Below are 24959 nucleotides of genomic sequence, written 5' to 3' on the forward strand. Positions count from 1 at the left end.
TTTTTTAAAAAGGGGGAGCTCCTTTGGAGGGCGTTCAGTCAAAAAGATCATTGGGGAAAGAAAGTGAGTAGTTTGTTCGCAGTGGATTGTAAATTCACAGTATTTTGAGTTATCTTTGTGTGATAATCAGACCCATTCTAAAAATGCTACGTTGAATAACTATGAGAATTTGTTCACAAATTGTCTACTTCCCTATTAATATCTTGTGTGCAGTATTTGCTATTGTGCCTTATCTGATCAAGTGTTCGCTGAGCAAAATGATGCGATTAACTAGTCTTTAAAACTGAAAATGAAGAGGTAATTCTGTTCAATACACAGTGCAATTGTAGTTTTATGAAATAACTTTAATAAAATCTCCTCTTAGCCTTCAGTGCTCTTATGGAACAAAACCCCTTATGATATATTATGGCACCACTGTGTGTGTGTCACACTCTACAACATCATCAGCGTTTATATTGGACACCCAAATTGCACATACAGTTGCAATTGGGACTAATTGATAATGACGTTTCATTTGTTATTCCTGAACACTGGATGAAATTAAGCTGTGACATTAAACAATTTTAGTTCATAGTTGACAATGCACTAACTTAATCTGCATCACAATCTTCTGCATTGAACTCAAATTAATATCAACTAATTGAGGCTGAGCTGATCCAAACCAGAGACGTCCAAAAATACCAAAGATAGCCACAAAGTGCTGGAGTAAGCAGGCAGCATCTCTGAAGGATAAGGATAGGTACCGTTTTGGTTTGGAACCCTTCTTCTGAACTATGCTGGACTGCCTGCCGCATATCCTGCTGTTGGACTGCTTCATTTTAAACGTGGAGTAATCATCGCACAGGATCTGCTCAAAGAAGTGGTCTGTTTTTTTAAATGTTTCCCTTCTCAGTCCCCTCCTCCATCCCTGCACACATTATGATGAATAAGCAGAAGAATTTAAATATTTTAACTTAAACAGACTGAACATTCAGAGTAATTGTAAATGATCTCATCTTTTCAGCAAACTGCTGACTGCATTGCGCAGTTGCCAGCTTAAGAGAAAAAGGAAGGCTCTGAGAATAACACAGTTGCATCCAGTTTCCCTCTCCCGGAGTTTCCGAAGTGAAGTGCAAGTTCGGCAACAATGGGGCAGTGCAAAGCTGGAAAGATAAACAGATCACAGCAGTGCCAAACATTCAATAATGGACTTCATTAGCCAACCCTGCATACTCATGCTCACAAATTGTGGAAATAGAAGGGCATGGCATTGCAAGGCAAACAATGGAAACGTCACCATTAGTACTGAATATTAAATCATTCGCATTTACATTAGATCTTGACATATTCCAATAAGTCACAGTCCAGATATGTGCAGAATAATTTTATGGGTCAGATATTTAGAACTGTTCTGCTAGTAGTTCACACAGCCTCTTTGATACATCTTCCTTGCTGGTTCGTAATGTGAGACGATACATCTGAAAAATACATGAGAGTCACATGGTGAGGGCTGGGGTGCATCAACTGTAATACCAGTTAACATTTAGATAGGGCAGTAGTTTGAAAATTCATTGGTCATCGATGGTGCTGACCAAACAACTACTGGGACAGTGCAGTACCATGATTTTACTTCTACAGGTGTTAATAAACATGATCATGGCCTCTTCCTACATGACACAAAATAGCTGGCCAATGGACATCAAAAACTGACCAATGCTCACTGCAATGATCACGTAAACTAAACCAGTAAGGCCTAAAAAACATAAAGGAAGTGCATAATGGACAGGCACAGACAGCAGGCACAGACAGCAGAGATCATCAAAGTCTTTTTTCCCAGGGTGGTGTCAAATGCTAGAAGAAATACAAGAAATGTTTGTAATTTATGATGAGATGAGGAATCTGTAAAAGTGATTTTGCCAAGTATTTTTTTTGTTAGGCCCGGGAACACCAGGGGTGGAAGCAGATATGAAAGCTAAGCTTAAGAGGCATTTGGAGGGCACCTCAAGTAGTGGAGGGATAGGAACCGTGTTCAGGCAGATGGGTTCAGCTTAAATTGGCGTTGTTATTGGAACAGACATGAAGGGATCAAGGGCATGATTCTGTGCGATACTATTCTATGTTCTATGATCCTGACGTTATGAATTAAGAAACCTTGTCAGTTATTGAGCTAAAATTATTTTTTGCTGTTACTAAAAATACAACACAACTATATCCTGACCAGCTTGTAATAACATAGAGAAATAAAATCCTTTGTCATTGTTTGATGGGCTGCACCAAAAATAACTTCAATTCATCTTTCTATCTAATACTGTCATTCTTTTGCTACCTGAAGTGATGCAGACTCTTCCGTTTCTTACCTGTGCCTGAGAGTTTGGTTCCAGACGAAGTAAACATCCAACTTGCACGGTTTTTGTTTGAATGATTCCACTCCCCACAAAGTTGGCACTGTTTGGATCCACTCCATCCAGAAGTGCCACACCAAATCCCACAAGCTGCCAAACGAAAAGTATATTATCAATACAATCTAAATTGAAATATAAATTAAATACATTAAGTAGTCACCCAACAATCACCTCAAGAATGCAATAAAGAACAGGTCCCTTATATCACTAGCTCAAGAATTTCATTTCAAGCCTGCCTTTGGCTACTCAATGAAAATACTAAAACAAGTTGCAACAGAACATTACAGATTTGCAAAGGCAGTTAAAACACAGGTTTAGGTATCATAGATATATTTTATTCAATTCTGTTTTAATTAACTAGGTTAACTGATTGTTGCTTCAGAATTTTCCCTCAATAAGTTAGTGAGCAGTAGTCCCTGTCAAAGTGGGGGATTGTAATTTCTGTGCCATATTTCACAGTGAAAGTAGTTGGTGGGTGGCTGCAGTGACAGTGGGTATACTAACATGGGTGGAGAAATAATAAATTAAGAGTAATCCGAGCAAGTGTGATGTTTTGCGCTTTGGGAGACCAAATGTAAAGGGGAATGTATACAGTTAATGGCAAGACTCTTAATAGCATTGATATACAGAGGACTTTTGGGGCCCAAGTTTATAACTTCCTGAAAGTGGTAACACAAGCAAATAGAGTGGTGCTGTATTATTTTCTGCTGCATCTCTGACTGAACAACTTATCCTTGGAGATGCCACCCTGACAGTGCAGTGCTTCCTCACAACTGCCTTGTTAGCAGTATAATGTTTCCTCAGGTTTTCTCTGTACATTTTAACTAAATTGACAGCTTGGAAATCCAGAATGTTTGAACCTACATCCTGCAACCTACACTGGCAATGATACTACAACCAGTGTGAAGTTTTTGCATTATTTAACATATTATGACATAAGTTTAAAGTGAAGGGGAAAGGGTTTAGTAGGAATCTGAGGGGTAACGATGTCACACAAAGGGTGGTGGATGTATGGAACAAACTGCTAGAAGAGGTAGTTGAGGCAGGGACTATCCCAACATTTAAGAAACTTACGACAGGTATACGGATAGGACAGGTTTGGAGGGATATGGACCAAACGCAGGCAGGTAGGACTAGTGTAGCTGGGACAGGTAGGACAGTTGGGACTAAGGGCCTGTTTCCACACTGTATCACTCTATGACTCTATGCAGAATAATTTGTATATACCTTTGCTTTTGTTATCTCTGAATCCATTGGACTCTTAGCTTGAAATATCTGCTGCACTTCTTGCAGTGAGCTATGGGACATAAGAAAAACATATTTGGTAAATGTTTCCATGGTACAGTGTTTTGCAATACCGTCCTGTTGTAAATGTTCCTAGCCAAACACTGAAATAACATCCCCAAAACTTGGAATGAACTCTTGTGAAAGCAGCACCAATTGAATGGTCACAACATTATTATCATTAAGCCAGGAGACTAACCCTAGTTCAATCTGCAGGCATAGTACAAACTTGCAGAATGGAAGAGAAACTTGGAAATAAGATGCTGGAGATCAGCCTTGACATCAAAATAGTATCTGACCATTTGTCAACAGGAATGAAGGAGAAATATTCTCCATTTGTCAGTCAATATTTAACACAGATGGTCGTGTTTATAGGGGGATAATTATCCCAGCCCTTGGCATTGATGCAGTAGTTGCCCAGCCGGGAGTCGGGAGACAATGGCTTGTGGGTGATTAGATATAAGCAGAAAAGGAGAGAGTACAAAGCAGGCAGATGGAGCCAGATCAGGGAGGGGAGGGTAGAATTAGAGACAGAGGCTGGAAGGTGATAAGTGAAGGCACAAGAGAAAACTCAGTAGGTGGGGAACAAAGCTGGATTACGTGTGTCGGGGCGAAGAGAAAAGGCAGGATGAGAGAATCTGGGTGCATCAGAAGAAGAGAGAAAGAAACACAGGGGTTAAGGAACTAGATGGGGTCAGGATAGAGCGTTTGCCAAGGATGGAGAAACATAGGTGATTTGTGTTTGTCCTCACTATGGCAGTAAAAAAACCCAAGGACAGGTATGTCAGTGTGGGAATGGGGAGAGGAATTGAAATGATATGCAACAAGAAGCTACAGTCTACCGTTGTAGTCTACCATTATATGTGTTCCACACTGCTATTAACTCGTCTATGCTTGGTCTTATTGATGTAGAGGCATCAAATGCAATAGAACAGGATGACCGAGTAGCATGTGAATCTTTGCCTGAGCAGGAAGATCTGTTTAGACCCCGTATGATAGTGAGACTAGTTGTAGGAACAAGTGTTGCATCTGCATCCGCTGAAGAGGATGGGAGTGGTGGGATGAGCAAACCAGGTAGATATGAAGAGCGTGATCCAAGTGCAAATCAGAAAGGGGTTGGTGGGGGGCGGGGGGGATGTTGTCACTGGTGGTGGGATCTTGCTGCAGCTGGCAGAGATGACCAAGTATAATATGTTGGATGTGGAGGCTGGTGGAATGAAAGGTGAGGACTAAAGAATCACTATCCTATTTTGTTTGGGGGAATGTGTGAGCAGTAGTGTGGGAAAAGGAGGAAATGCAAATGAGGGCTCTAACAGCAGTAGAGAGTAAATCATGTTTCCTCAAAACGGAGGACATTTCAGATATTCACAGCGGGAGGAGGGCAGGCTCATGCTGGTGCCCATTGATGTGTAAAAATTGAGTGGAATATTAAAAAATATTGGGAGTAAGAATAAGTACTGCAGGCACGATGGGAGTATGAGAAATGGGCAACTGGTGGGATCTTTGTTCCAGAAAGAAGCATTGGGCCCTAAAACCTGTTTATCAAGGGTTGGAGGTGTATAAAGACTGGATGTCTATGGTGAAGTAGGGGCAGGGAATTGTAAGTTGGCTAAATGGTGGAGAGCATATGAATGTGGGTGGGAAGGGGAGACAGGATAGTGTTGAGATATGAGCAGATAGCTTCAGTGTGGCAAGAAGATGCAGAAACAATGGGCCGACCAGGACAGCTCCATGTCCCAGTATGGGTACCAGGGGTAGGTATGAGGAGGTCTTCAGCATAAGAGACTAGACCACAAGCATCACCCTTGTATACAGGTTTAATGGCTGGCAAAGTGGTGGGAAACAAATTGGGGCAAATCATCAACCACTTTATTTTAATAGTTATGGCATTGGAGGATCCGGTAGGGGAGGGGGCAATCTCTGTGATGTGATGAGATGTAGTGTTTGTTATTTTATGTTGGGGTGTGTGTGTGGGGGGGTGGGGGTGGGGTGGGAAACTTTTTGAATCTCTCCCTGCACTGAGACCCGACCTTTCCCGGTATTCGATAACGGTGGGACCGGGGACTCGGTGTCGAACCTCACCGTCGGGAGCTGGCCGGGTTAGCGGTGAGGAGGCTGTCCAAGTGCTCAGCAACATGCCGGAGAGTCAGGCTCTCTACAGGTCTACGACGGCGCCGAGCCCACGGCTGAGCATCACCCTGCGGTACTTCTCCCGCCTGACATCGAAGAGCTTGGAGCGGGGCCTGACACCGCTGCCCAATGGCCGGGACTTTGCGAGCGCAACCGGGGGACCCGTGGACCTCGACATAGAAACAATCGCCAGCCGGGGGCTTGGGACTTGAAAGCTGTGGGGGGGGGAGAGTGCAGTGGAGAGATACGTTTATTTGCATCACAGTGATGGATGTTTATGTAAATCCAACCACTTATTGTGTGTTAATGGCTGCAGTTTCGTTTGGATGGGGTCCAAATGACCTGATTCTGATTCTGATTACATCAGCAGATCTATCATCAACTGGGGGGTCACCCTTGACCAGAGACTTAACTATTTCAGTCCCAATGAATATGGTGGCCACAAGAGCAAGTGAGAGATTATAAATTTGATGGCAAATGATTCACCTCGTAGCTTCACCATGCATGCACCATTTACAAGTCACAAACCACAAGTCATGTTCATGATGCAATATTGTCCATAGAGTCACGAGATCTAATAATAGTCAGGAAGCCATCTCTACCATATCTGCATCATATTTGAAAGAAGCCATCTGTAACAAAGCAACCCTATGTGACTGGTGTCCATTCAGCAGCTTAAAAAGTAATCCCTTCCAGCATGCATGAGATGCATTAGAACAACTCACCCAAGGCTTCTTTAAAGTAGCACTCTAACCTGTAACTTACACTGCTTAGAAATGATGCATGGGTAAACTTAGCTCCAGACCATGCCCCATTCTGATGTATACAGCTATTCCTAGTTTAAATCATGAGATTCTCTGTGTAATACCAAGATAGCAGTACTTTCATCAATTATAGTGATGGAAAGCAACACTGCAACACTTTAGTACATTACAACTAAAACCTGACACCTAGATCTTACAGGGAGACAGGGACTATTGTCTAATTGTTCATCTATCTTTCACTCACTCTGGCAAAATACTATGTCCTAATTGTTGGGGAAAGAACTGCAGATGCTGGTTTAAACCGAAGATGCTGATTTAAATAAAATGCTGGACTAACTCAGCGGGACAGGCAGCATCTCTGGAGAGCGGGAATGGGTGACGTTTCAGGTCAAGACCCTTCTTCAGACTGAAAGTCACCGGAAAGTGAAACAAGAGATATAGATGATCATGTAGAGAGATATCGAACAAATTAATGAAAGATATGCAAAACAGTAACAATGATAAAAGGAACAGGCCATTGTTAGCGGTATCTAGGTGAGAACGAAAGCTGGTGTGACTTGGGTGAGGGTGGGATGGAGAGAGAGGGAATGCAGGGGTTACTTTGAATTTGAATTTGATTCCTTTATTGTCATTCAGACCTTTCGGTCTGAACGAAATTTCAGTTGAAGTTAGAGAAATCAATATTCATACTCCTGAGTTGTAAATGTTGATCTGGTTCTGGCGTCATCTGTGACCGTTCAGATTGGCCTATATTGTACCAAGACCAGATGGGTCCATGTGGATGAGTGCCAGTGTGTTAGCTGGTATGTGCACTGGGTAGCTCATCGTTGTTTTTCAGCAGTGAATGGTCACAAATGCATTTGCCATGGGCCTATGAAAGGCCTAAAACAATTGCATTTTCAGCATTTCATGGGCTAATTTTGCTACAATTCATCGTGGAAGGGCGTATACCTGCTTAGCTGTTTCCAACGGCGGAAAAAGTCTTCAGCTGACATCTCCGTGGGCTGGAAAAATTTATTCAATGTAATGGGAAGCTTGACAGAGATATTTTGAAGATCTCCATCATATCTGCTATAAAAGAAAGCAGAACAGGAAAGTGAAATAACAATGGCAAAACCCACTGCTGCAATTATTTCAACCTGCAATTATCCCCAGTGGCACAAAGCCAGCCAGGGATTACTTTTCAAAGGACGTATACCTGAACTGAACATTGAGAAATGGTGCATTGACAAAGTCGGAGATGCACTCGATGTTTAGCACTTGTTGAACCTGGGTGCTACCTTCAAGCATGGAATCCACAGGCTTGGTTTGAATATTCAATTGTGCAGACATAGTTAAGGACATGACAATATACACATTCGCAAAGATCTTTGTAACACCAGCAGACTTCCATGTACTGATCTTTTCAGTAGAATATGAAAGAAATTTAACACAATTTCCCCTCTGGTAAGTGAAGGTTGCAGTCTTTCCCATTGCAACAGAGGGTCTACTGACTATTACATATTGCAAAGCCCTTTGTCCATACCATTAAAATCAAAGGCCATTTACAAGCATTCAAATCTCAAAGATGCGCTCAAGAATGTGTATGTAACACTTTTGCTTCAGTGTGGTATAAAAATATTTGATATCCCCTTTGTAGAAATCTTTCTCAAATCCTTGTGATTGTTATTTTCCTTGGAAAGAATATATAGCCTACAGTTCCATGAGACGGTATCAATAACACGGAAAAAACACCAGCCACTGGAAACAATCAGTGGGTCAGGCAGCTTCTCCTAAAGGTCGCAGATACTAAACATTTTTTCCGCCTCCAGAAATGATGCATAATCTGATAAATAGTTCCAGCATTGTGTTTTCAATCTCACATTTCCAGCATTCACATTAAATGAGTTAGTAAAGAGAATGTAAAAAGTTCCGATGAATATTGTTATTTTAATCGCAAGAAAATTGTAGAATTTTCGAAGATCACGTTTTAAACAACAGGCAAGAAAAACCATTGATTTATCCCCGAGAGAAGTTGAGTAATGGATCCGTGCTGATTCATCAGCTTAAGACACGTTGTTCGTCAGAACAGTGGTTGGGGAACTGTTAACAAGGGGGAAAGAGAACATTAGTTTTGTCTGGCAGTCAAAGTTAATTATTCAAATAACAACCGACTGTCAATCTGACTCAGACGGTGGTTACCTTGCCCATCAGAGAACATAGTTTAGAGATCCAGCCCATGATCCAGAATTTGAACACTGGACTGACGCAGCATTGAAGTGTGACCAAAGTGCTATTTTAATGAGGCCATCCAATGGTGTAGCTGAAGGTTTCACTGTTATTAATAGCCAGCAACTAATCAACCGGATGGATTGGAGCCTGTGTATGGCTACCCGGCAACATTGACCACTTTTCCAAGTCGCATGTTTCACTGGAGTGTGGATTTGGTGATGAGTTTTGTGGCTCCGCATTTATGTCAAGGTCAAGATAAACTCATCTGTAGTCTGTCTGCCACAGAGATACATCTCCATTCCGAGTTGGAGATTGCAAGCACTTTTCAGAAGACACAAACAGAGAAATACTGGGCTGTTCGTATGCGGCTGCTGGTTAGGGGAACACAACTGTTCTGGGAAGTGCAATTGTAGGACACATTTTGAGGGGAGAGACAGACAAGCAGGAATCATAACCAAGTTTTCTACCTGCCATTTCCCCTTGAAATTTGTGCACATTGGTCTAAGTTGTTTCCTAGGAACTTCAATCACTGTGAATTCAGATAATTTAGAGTTGACCGAAATGGAAACACCCACTTTCTGCACACAATAGCTCATAGCAGTATATAAATAGAAAGGGTCTCCAAGACTATTCGTCACCTCAGGCACTGTATTCAAGCTTTGATTTTCACACAAAGGATATGAGCAGAGAGGTTTCCGGGGCAGATGACTTCTGAGGTGAAACTGTTGAACTGATCAAAAGTTTTGTTTCCATAAAACACATACATTCGACCTGCAGACAATGAGAGTAGTTATGTTAGCAGACGTACCTCCTTGAACATTCTCACTAACCTCTCACTCCCCAATCGCATTTACAGCAAGTTACAAGCCCATGAAATTTCACAACATTTTGTTCAACCGCATTGTTAAAATACAACTACAGGTACTTCCGAGACACAGAGCATTTCCAGGATAGCAATAAAATGACTGCCACAGTTCAGTAATTTTACATCTTCAGCATAGGGAACTGGACAAGGACTCAAGAACAAGTGAAAGTATGGAATTAGTGGATATCTTATTTGAAGCAGCTGCCAGCTGAGGTGCATGGAGGAGGCATGCTACTAAATTGTAGGTACCATTTTAAGCATCTGGTAATAAATCTTCAGGTATCTCTTCTTTAATGCCTGTTACTTCCCTTCACTAGTCCTTATGGTGCTGGCCATGTAGTTCCGAGTACAAGCAGCCATCTTTCCCCATACAAACTGTGTACAATGTGGGGTACTGACAGCTGATGGCATCACAGCAATACTCAACCCAGTCTTGTTGAGACGTCTATAAATTGCTACTTCCATTTGCAGTTGCAGGTCAGGCGATGGGAAGACAAGCCACTTTACCTGCATCTCTGACAAAGATGCCAGGGATGTGCCATGTTCACTACCTTAGTCAGAAACTGCTAACCTGCAACAAACTCTAGGAGAAGCGCCAATTCCCAGCGCATTCCAGATTATAATCACTGCATACATTTCTTTTTTCCTCATGGTACTCCCTTGTTGGAAGGATCAGGGATCAATGTAAAGAGATCCGAGTCAAAAAACTAGGATTGCCTCAGTGTCAAAGGCTCAGTGGGGGCTGAATTTTTAGTCATAGTCATACAGCGTGGAAACAGGCCCTTCGGCCCAACTTGGCATTCACAAAGGAAACAGACTTGGCTGTTGGAGAATTCAATGAAATGGGTCAGTGAGAGTCCTGTGTAGGTCTCTGTAAATAAAGAGGGGATACTTTATGCCTTGATATGATACATTCCCAGAGCAGGATAGGATGTACATTGGAGGCAAGGGAAGATATTGCAGGGGCTCTGGCTGAGATTTTTATATCATCACTGGATGAAGTACTTTATAATTTAAAGACGGAAAATGTGGTCCTCTTTTTCAAGAAAGGCAGCAGGGAAAAGCCCAATAACTATAGACACGTGAGCTGGAAGGGAAGATACAATAAAAACTCTGAGGGGGGGGGATTAAAGATTACTTGAAAGGCAGGAACTAATCACAGACAGCCAGCATGACTGTCAGGGGCAGATCCTATCTGGCCCATTTGATTGAACTCTTTAGTTAACAAAGTCTGTCGATGAGGCAGGACTATAGATATGATTTACATTGATATCACTAATGTCTTTGTCACAATCTATGTTCAATCCATTGTTAAAATAAAACTGATTCTAAAACACAGAGCATGTCCACCACAACATGAATATAGTATCACAATTCAGTCATTCTATGTCTGCAGTATACAGAACCGAACAGGGACTCTAGATCCCACATGGGAATCTGGTTCAAAACATTAGGGTGCGTGGGATCTCTGGAAAGTTGGCAATTGGAGACAGAGGGTTGTTTTTATGGTTGGATGTCTATGAATAATGGTGTTCCACAGAGATCAGTGGCATGGCCTTTGCTGTTTGTAATATGCGTGATGACATGGATGTGAATGTGGGAGCCATGATCGGTAAGTTCATTGATGACGAGATTGACGGAACTGTTGATGGTGTAGAAGATAGTTTTAGGCTGCAGAGAGATACTTACGTGATGGTGAAATAGGCTAAATATTGGCAAATGGATTTTAATCCAGACAAATGAGAGAAGATGTATTTTTGGCAGCACTAGCAAGGCTAGGACATGTAACATGAATGGTTGAGTTCGGGAATATTGAGAAACAGTACTTGCAATGCAGGTAGATAACATGATTTGGAAGGCATGTGTGATGCTGCTTGGAGCACTGAACAATGAATTAGTGAGTTATGCTCCAATTATATTAGACCTCGGTCAGACCTGAGCCAGAGAACTGTGTGCAGTTTTGGTCACATTGCAATAGTCCATTCAAATAATATGGACAAATTGAACATGAAATGGGAAAGAGTAGGGAAAGGATGGATATTGGGAGGAGAGAGGAGAGAAAAGCAAAAGACTTACCCAAGTTCTGTCTAAACTCAGATCTCAGACCAATCTGTAAAAGTTGGTTCTCAAATAAGACACCACTATTTTTACAAACAAACCTGAAAAATAGAAGGGTGGGAAGATACAGAGAAACAGAGTGTGTATAGTATTCTAGAGGAATAAATCTTTTTTGAAGTGCCTTACTTGAAAATAGTCAATTATAGAAAGGACATTGTCTTTGTTGAAGGGACAACAAGCATGTACCCACATGGATCAGACTAAATGATCAACACAGGCTTCCAGGCTTGAGTCCCAAGAATGGCAATGAAAGGCAGAATACTGAGAACACTGCACTCTCCTTTCTTTCCTGACAACCAAAACCAATGAACAATATGAAATCATTTTCTCTGCAACCTTGAAGATGTTGACTTTAGCAGGAGATAGCTCCAGTTTTAGCAGGAAAGTACCAGATTCTTCAGGACCTCAGTCAAAGTGACTGGAATTCCCTTTCCAGGAATCTAGCCTGGTGTTGTTCAACATGGTAAGCATTTGCCATATGTGACTAATTTACAATCCACTTTGGGCCAACTGCGTTTCTGATTAGTGAATTAATAGTGAGATATTTACACATTTGATAGACCTGGCATCTTAAGGTTATCACAACACAATGACTGTATTTTTATGGTATAATCATGAGTTCTAAAGGTAATATAAAAAGGAGATTGTGAATAGTTTATTAAGCTATAGTGACTTAATTGCTGGAAATATTTATTTAGTAAATGCATGCATGGGCATAGGAGTATGCAAAGTTCTTACTGACAAGACTGAAATGGGCTAAAGTACATGAAGCCATCCAACATCTATTCTCAATTGCAGTAGGCATCAGATATAAAGAATATTCATGGTCATATGATCAGGGTCTCTGGCCAACTCATCCAGAATAACTAAGATGCCCGTCTAATTTACTTGATGCCCATCTAATCTACTAAACTAATAACTGAATTCATTCTATCCTTGCCCCTGATGATTTTATACCCTTCTGTGAGAACATGTCTCAGTCTAATACTTTAGTGGGGAAGCGGGAACGGCGTACTACTGATTTTAGATGATCAGCTATGATCATATTGAATGGCGGTGCTGGCTCGAAGGGCCGAATGGCCTACTCCTCCTCCTTTTCTACGTTTCTATGTTTCCAAGGAATAAAGTTCCAGCCTGCCCAAATTCTGCCTAATATCTCCATTCTTCCAGTCATGACAACATTCTTGTAAATCTTCTCTGCAATCTTTCTAAGTGTGACCTCCCAACATCTTGTACATTGCAAAATAACATTCAAAATTCTATACTCAATGCCTTTACTAATGAAAGCCAGCGTGGCAAAAGCCTCTTCACCACCCTGTCTACTTGTGATGCCACTTTCAGGGAACTAGATACTTGCACTCCTCAGTCCCTCTGCTCCCTAACACTCCCCAGTGTTCTATTGTTCACTGTTAAAGTCCCATCCTGACGTGACTTTCCAAAATGCAACACCTCAGACTTAGATTAATTAAACTCCTTCTGCTATTTCTAGGCCCAATTACCCAGGTGATTGCTGTAATTCTTGATAATCTTCTTCACTACCTACAATACCACATATTTTAGTATCTTCTGCAAAGTTACTGACCATGTGTTGTACATTCCCATCCAAATTGCGGATATAAATGACAAACAACAATAGGCCCAGCTCCGACCCCTGGCATACACCACAAGTACTGTGTCCAAAAAAACAACCTTCCACCATCACCCTCTACTTCCTACCATCAAGTCAATTATGTATCCAGTTCTGGATCTTCTTGGATCCTATGCTATCTCATCTTCTAGAGCAGCTTATCAAGTGGAACTTTTTCAAAAGCCTTACTGAATCCATTTAGACTTTATCCAGTGGCCTGCACTCATAGGCCTTCTGGCTCACTTTTTCAAAAAAAACAGTCAAATTTTTGAGAGACAGTTTCCTGCACACTTTGCTGACTCTCCATCATCAACCCTCGTATTTCCAAATACATTTATATCCTATCCCTCAGATTCCCCTTCTAATGTTACTGAACCTTAGATGTTAAGCTGATTGATTGATAGTTCCCAGGTTTTTCTTCACAGCCGTTCTTGAATAAAGGCACAATATTAGCCACCCTCCAGTCTTTCAGCACCTCACTTGTGTGTAATGATAATCCCTCAATTTCTACTGTACTTTCCCACAATGTTCTTGGAAATTATTGATCGGAGCTCAGAGATTTATCGACCTTCATATATTTTGAGATGTCCAGCACCATCTCTTCTATGATGTGGACTAACCCTAAGACTCAATTTGCTTAGTCTTCATGTCTTTCTCCTTGGTAAAAACAGAGGTGAACTATTTATTGAGGACCTTACCCACCTTCTGTGCTCCACATATAGATGTCCTTTCTTTTTTTGTTGATGAGTCCTATTCTCTCGCTAGTTACTTTTTCCAGTTAATATATAATCTATTTGGATTCTCCCTGGTCTTCTCTACCAAAGCTGTCTCGTGCCTTCTTTTTGCCACCCCTATTTCCTTCCTAAGTATATTCCTGCATGCCTGTACTCCCTCAAAGAATTTGCTTGATCCCAGCTGCTCGCACCTGACCTACGCCTCCCCTTTTTTCTGACTAGAACCTCAATATATTGTCATCCAGGATTTCCTCTTCCTTTTTCTTCATGCTAACAAGAACACGCAGACCTTGAACTCCCATTATCTCATTTTTTAAATCCTCCCAATTGTCTAATGTCCCTTTGAATGCAAACATTCTGCTCCAATCAACTTTTGCAAGTTTCTGTCAAATACCATCAAAACTCACCATGCCCCAATTTAGAACTTTAAGTTGTGGACCATTTCTGTCCTTTTCATAATTATTTGAGAACTTATCAAATTATGGTCATCGGTCCCATCGTCATCCCCAGTGACTGACACTTCAGTCACTGACCATGCCCTATTTCCCAAGAGTCTTTTACATAGGACCCTCTACATATTGCCCAAAGACATTTTTCTGAACACAATCGACAAGTTCCACCCCATCTATGCCCTTTACCCTATGGCAGTCCCCAAGTTAGAAAAGTTTAAATCTCCTATGAGCACCCTGTTACTCTTTCAACTTTCCATAAACACCCAGCATATTTGTTCCTCTAATTGACAATAGTTAAATTAAATTAAGGTATTCATCCCCTTGTTTCTCAGCCTCACTCATAAAGCCTTGTGGGATGATAAAAAAATAGAAAATAGGTGCAGGAGGAGGCCATTCGGCCCTTCGAACCAGCAACGCCATTCATTGTGATCATCACTGATCGTCCCCAATCAATAACCCGTGCCTGCCTTATCCCCATATCCCTTGATACCCCTAGAGCCCTAGAGATCTATCTAACTCTCTTAAATCCATCCAGTGACTTGGCCTACACTGTCCTCTGTGACAGGGAATTCCAAATTCACAACTTTGAGTGAAAACGTTTTTTCTCACCTCAGCCTTAAATGGCCTCCCCTTTATTCTAAGACTGGCCCCTGGTTCTGGACTCGCCCAACATTGGGAACATTTTTCCTGCATCTTGCTTGTCCAGTCCTTTTATAATTTTATATGTTTCTATAAGATGCCCCCTCATCCTTCTAAACTTTAGTGAATACAAGCCTAGTCTTTTCAATCTTTCCTCCTATGACAGTCCCGCCATCCCAGGGATCAATCTCGTGAACCTACGCTGCACTGCCTCAATCACAAGGATGTCCTTCCTCAAATTAGGAGACCAAAACTGTACACAATACTCCAGATGTGGATTTTCCAGTGCCCTATACAACTGCAGAAGAACCTCTTTACACCTATCCCTCGGTAATTTTATCTCAGACTATTGCTGTAATGTTCTTATTAATCAAAAGTGCAACTTCCCCATCTCCCATTCTTCTGTCTTTATCCACTGGTAGCACCTGTACCCTGGAACATTAAACTGCTAGTCTTGTCCATTCTTTAACCACATATCTGTCATGATTATTATGACTTCATCACACATACATATCCACGCTCTGAGCTCAGCTGCCTCATCTGTCAGGCTTCTAGCATTGAAATAAATGCAATTTAATCCAACAGTACTTTCTCGCTGTCATGCTGTGCTCCTGCCCGACTTGTCTACTGAACTTGCTGTTGTTGATCTCCACATCAACTTGTCATCTACCTCACTACTGCTTTGAATCCCGTCCCTTTCAAATCTAGTTTACACTCTCCTTAGTAGCACTAACAAATCTGTCCGTCAAGATTTTGGTTCCCTCCCAATGCAAGTGCATTTCTGTCCCTCTTGTACAGGTTATTTTTGTTCTAGAAGATATCTCAGTAGTCCAGAAATCAGAATACCAGGCCTTTGTACCAACTGTTCAGCCATGCGTTCATCTGTCCAGTCCTCCTATTCCTACCATCCCGAGCACATGTGATGGAGTAATCTAGAGATTACTACCCTTGAGGTCCTGTTTTTAGCCTTTTGCCCAACTCCCTATATTCACTCTATCGAACCTCATCCCTTTTTCTACTTGTATTACTTGTGCCAATGTGTACAATGAGTTTTACCCTTTCCCTTGAGAATATTCTGTAGCCACTCAGAGATATCCTTGAATCTGGCATCTGAGAGCAAAAACTCAAACATGACAAACAAGGTAGTTGCGGGTGTCTGGTGCAAATATAGTGGCCCATTGGATAGCATTTCTGCCAAACAGCTCTAATGACCCAAATTCAATTATGACCTCAAGTACCATTTTTGTGGAGTTTGCATATTCTCTCTGTGCCTGCATGGGTGTCCTCCGCGTACTCTGGTTTCCTCCCACATTCTTAAGACATGCTGTTTGGTTGCTTAATTTGCTATTGTGAACTTTCCTGAGTGTAGCTGGGTGGCAGGAGAAATTGAAGGAGCTTGAAGTTGCTGGGGATAAGAGAAGGAAATGGAGTTAGTAGCGATTAGTTGATGGTTTGTGTAGGGACGGGGAGCTGAAGGCCAGCTTCCATGCTTTAAATATCTGCGAGAAATTCTAGGATAGGGATTCTAGGATAAACAATTGAGTGTGTGCAATGTTATGCAAGTAGCTTTCAACCTAGAATCTTATTAATTGAGCAGATAGTTGAAAATTGATACCTCACAAAATTGTCTTCAGTCCCAGGCACATGAGAGATGACTCCAGCATCTATGTCCGAGAATACATCCACCAATAAATCACCTGCAGACTGATTTGAGGGACGTGAATTCAGAAAATGAACTGATCGAACATCCATAAGATCAATTGATGAGGAATGAAAGGCCTGAAATAAAAACACACTAAGCATTAGAAAATATGTCACAAACCTCACTGCTTGAATTGAGAATTGGAAAACTAAGTACAGTTGACATATAACAAGACAACCTACTCAAACCAATTTTGAAGGCTCAGAATTATCAGCAATTTGTCAGAACTTAATACCTCAAGGTTATAATATTTAATGACCAATTTAGTCCATGAAGGAGGCTACATGTACATGAGAGAATCAGGTAATCAAATTATTGAATTACTAAATAATCTACTTTCAGCAATTTTGAATAAGGGAGAAATACTCACCATTAAACTATGATAAGTCTCCGCAGCTCTTCAAATAACACAGAGGGGCCCTGCAATAACTACCTGAACTTGCCGAGGCAGGCAGTCGAGGGATCTGATAGATGGGCTCTCAGACTGTGTACTATCGCTCATCACCACACTGTCAGCTCAGAACCTGTGCGGTGGCTTGAATCATCATCCAGCAGATTCAAGAGCTTGTCCTGCATGCCAGGATATTCCTTCTACTTAAAGAACACCTGCTATTTCCAGAGGTCCACAAGCACAAAGCAAGCAACACACACCACATGGCCTAGACCACTGTTAGTAGTACAGAATATGGTCCTTCCAAAAATAACTTTAAAAAGGCATTAAAGAGCCACACAGCTTTTTCCAGTTCTGATTTTGGAAAGTTATCGATCTGAAACAATCATTCTCATTCTCTCTTTCCTGTCCTGTTGAACATATCCAACATTTTTTGTTTAAATAAAAACAGTAACTGAGAAATCACAATGTCAGTCAGTTTGTTATAAAGCGGTCAACCAGGTCTCTGCGGAATTCATGCAGTCACACAACTTAAAGAGAACCTCAGAAGTGTACACTTGTGCTCCTGGGTAAAGAAATGACGGAGCTAGTGAGTGAGGGGTGTTCCTGTGAGAGCTGGGGCGAGGTCTGTTCATTGCAGCCAACTGCAGAGTCAGAAGCTCATGAGATCGAGGTTGGGGGTTGTTCTAATGGAACAAACAAAGCAGGTAAACTGTTTTAGCAATCACAGGGAACAGTCAAATATACAACATTTCAAAGGAATTGAGAAATAAATACACAACCATATTCATTTTGGATACAGGATAAGCTGTCCCACTGAACACATTTAGGCTAGATACAGTGAAATCAGATGCAGAAGAAAACTCTCTTCAGAGTGCCGCAACAATATTTATCAGTCAGATTCGAAGAGTAGCTGCAACCTCAGCATTATGTTTTTATGTTCAGTCAATCATTCTACTTTGAGGTTTCTTCATAGAATCACAGAATGGTTATAGTAAGAAGGGAGCATTAAAAATGCAGGAGTAGGTCATGCAGCTTTGTTATGTAATAAGGTCATTCCCCATGTATTACATTAGTACCACTTTCATGTACTAATCCCATTTTCTTTGATTCCTTTAATATATAAAACCTTTTGCACGATTTAAGCTATTGACACCACACTCGCTGGCTCTATGTGACCTAGAGATTATTTTCTTTCAGACATTTATCCAGTTCGTTTTTTTACGTTTGTATTTGCCGCCACCACTATTCTTGAGTCTGCAAACTCAACCCCTATCCAAATCCCATGTCAGAGAACACAGAACACTACAGCACAGATCCTTCAGCCCACAATGTTTGTGCCAATCATGATGCCAAGACCATCACTTATCTACCTGCATGTAACCCACATCCCTCCATTTTCTGCATATCTATATGCCTGTCTAAAAGTATTTTGTTCATAGATACAGCATGGTCACAAGCCCTTCGGCCCATCGATTCCATGCCTACCGTCACTCACCCGTTCACACTAGAGCTATGTTGTCCCACTTTAGTATCCACTCCATACACACTAAGAGCAATTTACAGAGGCCAATTCATCTATAAATCTGCACGTCTTTGCGATACGGAAGCAAACCGGTGCACCCAGACGAAACTCACGTATAGTCACAGGGAGAACGTGCAAACTCCACTTCTCACAGAGCCTGAATATTGTCCTTCCACTACAATTCTTTGTTCTCTGTCAGTAAGCCAGTTCCAAATTCATATGACCATGTCCCTGATGATCCAATGCATCTTAATCTTCTGGAGCAGCCTACTATAGGGGACTGTTAAATGCCTTACTAAAGTAGACAACATCCACTGCTCAAACTTCACTGCTTACCTTCGTCACCTGCTCAAAAAACTTGATCGGGTTAGTAAGACAAAACCTGCCGTATACAATGCCATGCTAACTGTCCCTTATTAACTCATTCTCTTCCAAATGGGTGTAAAACCTATCTAGAAGAATCATCTCTGATAGTTTGCCCACCACTGACGTGAGGCTCAATGGCCTTTAAATCCCTGAATTCTCTCTACTTCCCTTCTTAAATAAAGGAACAGCATTAGTTACTCTCCAGTCTTCCAGGACCTCGCCTGTGGCTAGAGAAGAGGCAACGCTCTTTTCAAGAGCTCCTACAATCTTCTACCTTCCCTCGCCCAATAAAATGGGATAAATCCCATCACGTCCTCACGATTTATTCACCTTAATGCACTTCAAGACACCCAATACCTCCTCCTTCTTAATAAACTACCCTTACACATCAGTATTCTCCACCTTGATCTCACTGCCCTCCATGTCTTTCCCCTTGGGAAAAACAGATACAAAGTCTTTGTTTAGTATCCCACCTACATTCCCAGACTCCAAGCACAAATTCCCTCCTTTATCCTTGAATGGTCCTACCTTCTCCCTGTTTATAATATAGGCATAAGAACATTGGGATTGTCTTTAATTCGACTTGCTAAAGCTACGTTGTGGCCCCTTTTGGACCTTCTAATTGCCCAGGACTTCTTTCCTCCTTTCTTTATATTCCTCAAAGGCCCTGTCTGTGTCACCTTGGCTGGTTCCCTAATCACTTTCATTTTACCAGTTCTCAACTCAACTCCTCCATCAATTTCCCTCCATCTGCTTTATCAGTATCTTGAATTATTTTAAAAACATCTCCAATAAAGCCCCTTGCAAATTGCTCTATTCCAAGAAGAAGAATATCGGCTAAACCAGTTCTGTTGGCAGAACTAACGTGCCTCATTCCTAGATTCATTTCAGTCAATCTCTTCAGCACCCACTTCAGTCTCTGGATCTTACCTGCAACATTTACTTTTAGAGTCACAGTCATAGAGTGATACAGTGTGGAAACAGGCCCTTCAGCCCAACTCGCCCACACCGGCCAACATGTCCCAGCTACACTAGTCCCACCTGCCTGCGCTTGGTCCATATCCCTCCAAACCTGTCCTATCCATGTACCTGCCTAACATTTCTCGTTATTAAATTTAATCTGCCTCCAAGGTGCCGGTTTCACCAATCTATTTATATCTCCGTGAAGACTTTGCTATCTCCCTCAGTGTTGACTCCATCCCAGGTTTCTATATTCTCCATATTTGGAAATTCCTGTACAACCTAGTTCAATTATATTCATGTTCCAGAGTCTGGATGGTGCAGGAAAGGCCAACAATTATCACCCATCTCTAATTGTATTTGAGTAGGTGGTGGTGGAGCCACCTTCCTGAACCTCTACAGTGCTTCCAAACTGCTCTTGCGTTGGGAGGAGAGTTTACACCCAGCTGTAATCTACAATAAACAATGTGATATCAAATAGTAAAATTATTCATCTGTTTGATGTTATATCTCAAAGTAGTTGAAGTCAAACCGATGGTTATGATATCATGGATTTTCAAAAGACGTTGGATAAAGTTACACATTTGAAGTTATGAAACAAAGTTAGAGCACATGAAACTGGAGATAATACATTAACATAAACTGAGTTGGTAAAGATGTGGAAAACAAAATATAGAAGCACCAGGTCTTTGCCAGGCTGGAGGCTGAGACTAATGGGGTACTTCAGGGTATCCATGCTTGGACCCCAATTATTTACAATCAACAATATGGCTGAAGGGATGAAGTGTAATATTTCCAAGTACGTTGATGACATGAATATGGTGCTGCGAGTCGTGATTTAAAGAGGCTTCAAGAAGCAATAGACAAGCTGAATGAATAGGCAACAACATGACACATGTAGGATAATGTGGAAAAATACAAATGTATACATGTTTGAAAACAGAAAAGGTGAGTATATTTTAAAGGGTGAGAATTGGTGAAGATGTTCAAAAGGAGTTGGGTGTCATACTTAAAACTATCATGCCAGTGCAGCAGACGTATGATATATTAGCCTTTGTTACTGAACTGTTACTGACAACAGGAAAGATGTCTTATTGTATTTTTATGGGAACTTGGTGAGAGCAAAGATTGTCTTACTGCAGTTATTTGGGGTCTTTATTTTGCTGAAATACAATACTTTCTCAGCAAAGATTCAGTAGAATGATACCTGGGATGATGGGTCTGTTGGTTGTGTAGGCTAGGCTTATATAGAGTTTAAAAGAATGAAATTGAACTATTGAAACATACAAAAGTCTTGAAGGGTTTGACGCGTATTTATAGGATTGACTTTCCGTGGCTGGAAGGGTGCAGAGTCCAGGGGATAGTCGCAGTGGCATTTAGGAGTGAAATGAGTAGAATGTTTTTCAGTGAAAGGGTGGGGAACAGTTAGAATGTTCTACCCTGGAGGGTAGTGTTGGGTCAGTCACTGAGGTCATTCATAAAGGAGATAATAGATCTCTGGATATTATCAAGGGTTATGCAGATAAGGATGGAAAATGGTTTTGAAATGATAATATCAAGTTTCTTATAGAAACTTACAAAATTCTTAAGGGGTTGGACAGACTAGATGCAGGAAGATTGTTCCCGATGTTGGGGAAGTCCAGGACAAGGGGTCACAGCTTAAGGATAAAGGGGAAATCCTTTAAAACCGAGATGAGAAGAACTTTTTTTCACGCAGAGAGTGGTGAATCTCTGGAACTCTCTGCCACAGAGGGTAGTTGAGGCCAGTTCATTGGCTATATTTAAGAGGGAGTTAGATGTGGCCCTTATGGCTAAGGGGATCAGGGGGTATGGAGAGAAGGCAGGTACGGGATACTGAGTTGGATGATCAACCATGATCATATTGAATGGCGGTGCAGGCTCGAAGGGCCGAATGGCCTACTCCTGCACCTAATTTCTATGTTTCTATGTTTCTATTTAAGAGGGATTTAGATGTGGCCCTTGTGGCTAAAGGGATCAGGGGGTATGGAGAGAAGACAGGTACAGGATACTGAGTTGGATGATCAGCCATGATCATATTGAATGACGGTGCAGGCTCGAAGGGCCGAATGGCCTACTCCTGCACCTAATTTCTATGTTTCTATGTTTCTATAATCAGCCATATTCTTGTTGAACAGTGAAGCAAGTGAAAAGAGCTGAAACATCCATCCTTGCTCTATTTTGTCATATTTCAAATAGTTTCTCTTTTGGGCCAAGTGCCAGAACACTATGACAGATTGTTATTGCAGCGTACCAGGCCCTTATTTGCCACATTGACTTCAGGACCGCCATTGACATCAGAAGTAGGCTCCTTTTTTGCATCCTCGAGGTCAGTTAGGAGGCCGGATTCCTTCTTCTTTTTCAGCTTGGCGAGTATTGAAGATTCCCTCTCAGGGAATGGTGGCATCTCCTCCAATACAGTTGCCTAGCAGCAAAGAAACAAGTCAGCTGGTGAGAGTCAAGATTATCCCAAAGTACCGCCAATACATGGCAATGTTGGTAAATGGTGAATATCAATCAATTGGTAAACTTCAGACTGAGACCCAAATTCTTCCAGGTAAACATTACATCATGCTGAATAGACCACTATTACTACTTCAAGCTGAAACTGTGCTAAAATGGACGTAGACTGCATTTGACCAACCTGTGATTATTGATCTGAATTATTACACAGTGTTTCCTGTTTAAAAGTTCTTGATGATAACAATGTCCATTTCTTCCAACTACATTCCATGCCCCCAAGCCTTGCTTTATCTTTATTCACACACTAATTTAAACCACTGTTCATCCACCAGCTAGGTTTTGTTAAAATCTCTAATTTCACTACCAATTCCTGTTGCTTCCGTCCTCCAGCTCCCATTACAATCTCCAACAATTCTCTCCCTCTGCAGTATAGCACCAGGTCCTCTAAATCAAGAAGAAAGTTGAATTTAGATTCAGAAGGAAGAGAAGCAGTAACAGAACATTTAGCTCCTAATTCCGTCTATGTCACTTAATAAATTATTTGACCCAGCAGTACTTCACTAAGCCCATATCCATTGATTTCTTTAACATGCAAAAATCCTTTTAGCCCACATTTGTGCTCAGAGACCAGTCCTCTTGGCTAGAGAATTCCAAAGACTCACTAGCTCTGGATGAAGGCCTTTCTCTCATCTCAGTCTTGCATGACTGACCCCTAACTTTAAGACTGTGACCCTCTGGTTCAAGACACTCCACTCAAGGGAAACATCATTCTAGCTTCCACTTTGACATACCTCATAAGACTGTAGTATGTCTAAAAGAGATCACCTCCCAGTTTTCTCAACTCAATATGCATTATCTCTTTTCACAGAACAAAAATTCACCCTGGGAATCAAACAATAAAAATCACCCTGGACAAAAACAAAACAAAAATTATTTGAGTAAAAAGATGGAAATATGGATCGGATATCTATGGGAACAAAATAGTGTAGTGGCATGATGATAATACAGTTACATTTTCATTGAGGGAAAGGATATGGAAAGACCAAAATGTAATTTTCAATTGGGAATAAGACAATTTTATCAAATTTGAAATGATTTAACAAAACTGAAGTAGGAACAACTGCTTGAAGGTAAGTCAATTCCTGATCGAGACATTTAAGCAGAATAAAGTGAAAGCCTCTATTACTCTTTGGCTGAAGAAATGAGGCTAGAAGATAAGAAACCTTTAAGCATTGAACAATTATTCAAAAAGGAGGAGTTAAGCCAACTAATTGCAATCCAGCAAGCCAAATCTTGCTTCTCAGTACACGTGGCAATAAACTAAACAAAACTATCAGCGCAGTCACAGAACGACAGCTCAATCCAGATTCTAAGATCCAAACCTGCCGGTCAGTAAAAAGTCATGGATGGGCGTATGCATGATAGATTGGAAACACAGTCCAATCAGAAGACGGTGATGCGGGACTTGCACGGGAATCAGCCGGGACAACGTCCGATAAGCTGCCGCCATCTTTTATAAGTTATGATGATGTTTAAAGTTAATTAGTAAACAACTGTTACCTTACTTACTCTGTTGTGTTTATTGTTCCGGGCAATATGTAACAAATATAATCAGTGTTTATGGACATGACTACAATCAAGGTGTCCACAGTCTACATATAAATAATTAATCAATACAGGTGTCAGAGGTCATAGGGAGAAGGCAGGAGAATGGGGCTAGGAGGGAGAGATAGATCAGCCATGATTGAATAGCGGAGTAGACTTGATAGGCCAAATGGCCTAATTCTGCTCCTATCACTTATGATCTTATGACAGGCATATCATTAATTATTGACTTAAATTTGACGTGTCCTATTTTTTGAGTCATAGTTCGTTCAATTTCAGTCCAACTCATCCCATGCTGACTATGGTGCCTTCCAGAGCTACTCTCATTTACCTGCATTCATAGCCCCCTAAACCTTTCCTATCCATAAACCAGTCCAAATGTCTTTAAAACATTGTAAACGTATCCTTATCTACCACTCCGTCTGGCAAATATTTGCGTATATTCACCACATTTGATGCAAATCTTGCCCTTTAGGTCATTTTAGAATTTTCCCCCTCTTACCGTAAACCTATGCCCTCAAGTTCCCTACTCTGGGAAAAAGATTGGCCAGACACCTTATTTATGTGTCTCACAATTTTATAAATCTCTATAAGGCTACCCCTCAGCCTCCTTCACCTCAGGGAAAGCAGTCTGGGCTTATCCTTATAACTCAAGCACTCCATTTCCAGACAAATCCTTGTGATACTTTTCTGCATCCTCTCTAACCAAAACACCTGCTTTTCA

The 24959-nt window shown here is 41.2% G+C and overlaps 1 protein-coding gene across 5 annotated transcripts in view; it reads right to left on the reverse strand.

Annotated features, from left to right (window-relative positions):
• Window positions 1-323: 323 nt before the first annotated feature.
• Window positions 324-24959, reverse strand: part of LOC129705914 (AP-2 complex subunit alpha-2-like) — a 73771-nt gene continuing 49135 nt past the window's right edge. For 2 of the 5 annotated variants that reach the window (XM_055649835.1, XM_055649838.1), the window contains 9 exons: window positions 22422-22592; window positions 16821-16984; window positions 11712-11794; window positions 9451-9541; window positions 7758-7880; window positions 7511-7630; window positions 3609-3678; window positions 2337-2471; window positions 324-1457 (listed from right to left, as the gene is read on the reverse strand). In XM_055649835.1, the coding sequence (XP_055505810.1) occupies window positions 1380-1457; window positions 2337-2471; window positions 3609-3678; window positions 7511-7630; window positions 7758-7880; window positions 9451-9541; window positions 11712-11794; window positions 16821-16984; window positions 22422-22592 (1035 nt within the window). In that variant the 3' untranslated portion in view covers window positions 324-1379. Of the gene's footprint in view, window positions 1458-2336; window positions 2472-3608; window positions 3679-7510; window positions 7631-7757; window positions 7881-9408; window positions 9542-11711; window positions 11795-16820; window positions 16985-22421; window positions 22593-24959 lie in introns of those variants that run through there. The other 3 variants (XM_055649836.1, XM_055649840.1, XM_055649839.1) reach the window with 3 other exon arrangements.

This window comes from Leucoraja erinacea, chromosome 18 (assembly GCF_028641065.1).
Source record: "Leucoraja erinacea ecotype New England chromosome 18, Leri_hhj_1, whole genome shotgun sequence".
NCBI lineage: Eukaryota > Metazoa > Chordata > Chondrichthyes > Rajiformes > Rajidae > Leucoraja > Leucoraja erinaceus.